The sequence below is a fragment of the Protomyctophum parallelum genome, assembly GCF_964188405.1.
Source record: "Protomyctophum parallelum genome assembly, chromosome: 4".
Taxonomy (NCBI): domain Eukaryota; kingdom Metazoa; phylum Chordata; class Actinopteri; order Myctophiformes; family Myctophidae; genus Protomyctophum; species Protomyctophum parallelum.
In genome coordinates, this window is record NC_139700.1 from 15121522 (window position 1) to 15127769 (window position 6248).

Sequence of the window (6248 nt, forward strand, 5' to 3'; positions counted from 1 at the left end):
TTATTTTGTATATCTCATAATATATCTGATATATAATATCTCATTTAACAAAGGAGGATACATAATTCAGGTACAGCATGATGAATAACCGATTAAGAGTTCTGAACATCTATTGCTAACGTTCCAGGAAGCGTTGTATATTCTCTTAACTTGGAATCCCCATATATGATGTCAGTAGTAGGCAGGTTTTTGAACTGTCCATAGCCCATGAAATTATCTACTCACAATGTACATTGCCTGCTGCTGGGACAGCCTACCAAGAACAGAGAATGAGGGAAGTGCTTGCCCCACCCAAACACTTTACTTGGTTCTCTCATGTCTTGCTTTGGGAGCCTGGGAGGAAGTTGTTGATGTTCACTCAACTGAACGGGGTGTGTTCCTCCACAGGAAGTCTGTAAATTGATTGCTTATTCCTTTGAACTAGACAAAAGCTTGACTGAGTAATTAAGTTAAATAAAAAACAATAGCTTAACCATTTTGTTCATAAAATATATGGGAGGATAGTTCAGTTACTTCAGTATAGTCTCGAACCAGTGTGACAGCATTGTTTGAGCATTCCCCCAGCCAGCTGGGAGTAATATTGTTACTGGTTGAAGGGAGAGATTGTCAGCCTCATACACCTGTCTGTAGAATGCTCAATCCTTTAATCCTGTGAGGGTAATAATCGATATGCCCTGCGAACACCATACGACCCAACTTTCACTCACACTCCACCTTGAGACCCACTGTGAATTCCAAGGCTGGGGGATGCAGTGCTGCGAGGAAACATAATTATAGTACCACTAAATTGGCTACAAGTAACTAACTAAATCAATCAATCAATCAGCCAAATAGCTGTCAATCAAGTGCTATCTATAGGTGAAAACTGTAGCTCTGTCTCAATAGCCAATTCTGGATTATAATGTAGCATAATAGGTCTGACTCTGTCTACTCTACTGCATGAGAATGCGTACAAGTGGGCGATTAGGTCAGGTCTCCATGTGTCAGGAATCAGGATTTTCCAAGCATAGGCTATTTAGCCAGTAGTCTGTCATATACCAATTAGTGTCATATGAAAACAGTTTTTCCCCCACCCTCAATCCCTTTCATAACAGCCTGTCAGCCCATGTCTGCTTTCACGCAATATAGCATACAGTATGATTATTATCAGTGTTGCGAGATCACATTAACTCGCATATCAAATGGAAATGAACAAAAATGGCCCCTCCCACTCTGCCTTTTGCTCTTTTTCTAGTCCTCGTAGCAGCAGCAGGTGTTATTCATCTTCTAGAACCATAGGTTTAGTTAATAACTGTAACCCACAGAGCCACAGACAGACTCATCACATTATATGGCGACATTGAGGCGCACTGGTCGGTTATACACTTGATAAAGACAAGACAAGAAAAGACGAGGGGGGAAAGAATCGATCGCTTCAAAAACACGTGGGAGAGATTATACCCCAAATATGCCTCTTTTCCTTTCTTTCTCGTCTCACACATTGGTGTGCTGCCTGCTGCCATGTAGCGGATATGCTATTCGATCATATTTAGCCGGGAAATACATAAATAGCATGCATGCCCACTTGCATGGTTATCATTGTGGAGGCTGTGACCTTGTGTTTTGTTGCCCCAAAGTGAATATTTCCAAATGTCAAAGCATGTAGGAAGCAAAAGCCACGTGAGACAAAGTGGTTCCACAAAATCATCGCACGAGGAAATGCCAAATAAATACATTAAAATGTGCATTGCCTATGGCTCGTGACATGAGACAGAACACTTGACATGACAGATGACAACCTATACTTTCACCAACACACCGTTGACATTGCAATGTGGTTATTAAAATGCACACACGTACGCGGGGACTGTCTGATTAATGACCCATATTAGGCAAGTTGATTACCTCGAACAGAAACAATGGGTGGAATAGATAAGGCAATTATAAACGCCTTTAAAAACTGTTAAGGATGCGCTTTGCAAAGAGTAATTTGTTGACAGGGATCTTACCTTTGCTATTGTCCTCTTCCCTATTCAAATACATGGCTATTAATTCACTCCGAGGCAAAATGATGGCGTTGTGTCAATGGTTTGCTATATTACTCCACTTCAGTGTCAACTCCGCTGATAGGTTTGTAGTAGGAGCTGTTGTATTGTCTTGTTGCTCAGCCTATCCTCTCCTCCTCCGAGTCCGATCACAGGATAGGTAGGCTAACCAGTTTGAGACTCACTCTCACTCTCTCTCTCTCTCTCTCTCTCTCTCTCTCTCTCTCTCTCTCTCTCTCTCTCTCTCTCTCTCTCTCTCTCTCTCTCTCTCGGTCTCCAAAACGCACAGTGATGCTCAGAGGACAAACCAACAGATAGGAAAGTGACTTTCTGAAACAACGGCGGACAAGCCTCGACAGCCCAGATCGTGCCGATCGCGCTAATCCACAGAATCGTTTAATATTTTTTGAATATGCCTAGCCTACATTGAACTGTCTCTGTCTTAAAATATTAATGTGCAATCATTTTGATCTGAATGATTCATTCATTTGATGGAACAGCTCGCAGAATCCCGGGACATACGAGACTGCTTTTAAAATTAGCCTCTGCATCAGAGACAATTCACTGGGGGGGGGGGGGGGGGGGTGCATATGCCATATTTAGTAGGCTACTAAATGAAAACTGTGAGAGGGGTTAATATTGGAGTTCAGAGGTAGCTCTTAATCTATTTGCAAAACCATGACGTAATCCACAGAGACCCATGGGTGAATGGTTGTGCAGACCTGTGCTCTGTGACTGTCTACTGTTTAGTAACTACTATTGACCCCAGGCTGTGGACCCCATGCATTATGCTCTCTGCCTGCTCTTAAATGAGATGACTGAGCAGATAAGGACTATAGTATTCGGTTGGTCTGGCAATCTTAGAAGTAGAGTCTTCTTTATGTGTATATGACCTTGAGTAGTGTGAGAAAGGCCGTCCAATGCCAATTTAATAAAACATTTTACAATTAGTTTCTATCTTATGCTGGGGATAAATCCATAATTTCAAAATTAACTTCTTATTACAAGAAGCTTCTACACAGAGGAAAGGGAACATCAAATAAATGGAATATAGCAGCTGCAACTATAATGACTTTGATAGTTCTAGAATTCCTGCTGCATGTGTTCTGCCATTAGGCTGCTGTTTCACTGAACCAGAGTGACTGAACCAGAAGAGTGTCTCAGACTTACCTTCACAAATAAATCACTGTGGGTCTCTGAGACAGTGGTGGAAGAAATACTCAGATATTTTACTTAAGTAGCAAAAGTAGCAATACCAAGTATTGGCATAAAAAATATACTTCATCCATCCATCCATCTTCAACCGCTTATCCTTAGTCGGGACGCAGGGGCAACAGCTCCACCAGAGAGCTCCAGACGTCCCTCTCCAGAGCAACATTAGTGACTTCCTCCTGGGGGATCCCGAGACGTTCCAAGGCCAGTGAGTCGATGTAATCCCTCCATATGCACCTTGGTCTGCCCCGGGGTCTCCTCCCAGTGGGATGTGCATCGAGGACCTCCCTAGGGAGACGCTCGAGAGGCATCCTAACCAGATGCCCGAACCACCTAAGCTGGCTCCTTTCCAGACGAAGGAGCAGCGGCTCTACTCCGAGTCTCTCCCGCGTGACTGAACTTCTCACCCTATCTCTAAGGGAGATGCCAGCCACCCGTCAGAGAAAACTCATTTCGGCCGCTTGTATTCGCGACCTTATTCTTTCGGTCATGACCCACACTTCATGACCATAGGTGAGAGTAGGAACGAAGATTGCTCGGTAGACAGAGAGCTGATCTCCTTCTCCGTTCTCCCCTCACTGAACAAGACCCCAAGATACTTAAACTCCTTCACCTTCACTAAAAAATATACTTAAAGTACCAAAAGTATGGACAGTTAGATCAACCGCCTGGGCACCTATAGGCTGCCAAGCCAGCCGGATGGTGTGCCACGGGTTCGACTCCCGAGCCTGACGGCCTTTTGCCGCGTGTCACTCTCCATCTCTCTCCCCCTTTCCTGTCTAATTACTGTACCCTATCAATAAAGGCAAAAAAAAAAAGTACCAAAAGTACTAAAATGTTAGAAAATAGCACATTAAAGCTCACAATGCGTCAGATCAGTTATTTTCAAATGTATAAAATAGGGCTTTAAGTGGCTAGTGTCCAATGTTTGCCTCTGAGACGTAGTGGAGAAGTAAAAGTATTGAAAATTGGAAATACTCCAATAAAGTAAAAGAAAACTACAAAAAAAGAGCTTTACACCATTGGTCTTAGAACAGTTGAGTTACCTCTGACCCAATCTGAGACCCCATCAGCAAATAAAGGAAAAGCAGTGCCCTAATCACCTGACCACATATTCCTGCACTGGATCAGCCATTATCTTCTACAGCCTTGTGCAGACTCAGTACCACATAACATAACCACAAACTGAGCCAGCAGGACAATAATTACAGTTCCATAATCGCTTCATGTATGGCTAAATGCAAATTGTTCCCTGCACTTACAGTATAGCCGCTATACTGTAAGTGCAGGGAACAATTAGCATTTAGCATTTGCATTTGCATTTAGCTATACTATGGCCTATAGGCCAGTGGTTTTCAACCCTTTTCATATCTATTCTGCATTAGAGCCACAGACCAACGTTTGATGGCATTTAGCCTCTCAGACCCAAAACATTGAATATTTAATTGTGTAGACGTCTTGTAAATTATGTAATGCAGATGTTTAACAATAATTTAACTGTTGAGTGCGTACAGGTCCAATTGGTTTCATTTTACGCTCTCAAGAGTTAAATATCTATAAGGGTTAATTTGGTCACCAACTCTCCATCATTTAGCAGGGGGCCACCTGTAACCCCCTCAAGGACCACTGGTTGAAAACCACTCGTCTAGGCCAATAGACAGTGTCAACACGGCAGTTTGCCAACATATTACCCATACAACCGGTAAGGTAATTTGCTCAAAGCACCCATCCATAATTTTTATTTGGTGATCTTGTCATCATGCATCATGCATCATGCATCGTGCACCTTTTTGTTCACATTTGAGACTCCTTCGTCATTTATTATGGTAATTATCTGTACACCAATCTCACTGGCTGCATGTGTGTGTGTGTGTGTGTGTGTGTGTGTGTGTGTGTGTGTGTGTGTGTGTGTGTGTGTGTGTGTGTGTGTGTGTGTGTGTGTGGGTGGAGTCCTTTTCTCCAGACCCCATATACTCCCTGCATCATGGTGCCTGTCACAGATGCATCTGTCTCAGCTGGTATCTATAAATATCCTCATTTTCTCCCACTTCACATAGGCTACCTGACTCCCATTGATTTAGTGACCTATATACTATACACATAACCAGCCTCTCCTCTCTCTCTCTTCCCTCCGTCCCACCTCCCCCAACCCCTTCCGTCAATGGTCCCTCAACCTCTCCATTTCCATCCTGGCTCCACTTAGTCAGATCACCATGCCTCCATCCTCTCTTCTCCCCAGTCCCCCCTCTTTCCTCTCTCCTCTCTCTCTCTGGCTAGAGAGCATGGGAGGGCTAATAATAGTCCAGGGTGGAGGCTTAAGACACGACACGTTAAAAAGGCATAAGAATACAGACTAGAGCTCATTTCTACAGACTAGAGCTCATTTCTATATATTTCAAAGTCCTGTCATGATGGTAAACTAATCTCTGGTGTGTAGAATAAACAGTGGAGTAGGGATGGTCTGATGAAAGGAGTCCCTCGTGGCAGAAAATCCAATATGAAATCTGACTCTGAAATATGATCTGGCTGGTTGCTCCTACAAAAGTGGCAGACACAGAAAGGATTATTTTAGATCATCGTGTGTGTGTGTGTGTGTGTGTGTGTGTGTGTGTGTGTGTGTGTGTGTGTGTGTGTGTGTGTGTGTGTGTGTGTGTGTGTGTGTGTGTGTGCATGCAGGGGCGTAGGAGGAGGCTGGTATGATGTAATTTTCCCTTTAAAAGAATTCAAGCTCTTGGCAAAGTATAGGAACAAATGGTGTAAACAGTGATGCTGAATACATAGCTGACAGCAAACATGAGCTGAATGATGAATGTGTTCTCAGGAAAGTCGTCCTATTGACAGTATCAGGATCAGTGTGGCTTGTCAACAGCCATACATTGCAGTGCACTAGGCATTTCTGTGATTTCTGCGATACAAAATATTGAAACCACAAAGACCTACTAAAAAATGGAATGCCAGCAGAGCACTGTGTTTTTATTTGGAGCGATGAGGCGTTCTACAAAAAAAAAAAGG

At 43.2% G+C, this 6248-nt stretch overlaps 1 protein-coding gene across 1 annotated transcript in view; it reads right to left on the minus strand.

Annotated features, from left to right (window-relative positions):
* Window positions 1-2022, minus strand: part of syt7a (synaptotagmin VIIa) — a gene marked incomplete at both ends in the record, with an annotated part of 104872 nt that extends 102850 nt beyond the window's left edge. The window contains one exon of the mRNA XM_083763305.1: window positions 1989-2022. Within this exon, the coding sequence (XP_083619431.1) occupies window positions 1989-2022 (34 nt within the window). The remainder of the gene's footprint in view (window positions 1-1988) is intronic.
* Window positions 2023-6248: the final 4226 nt, after the last annotated feature.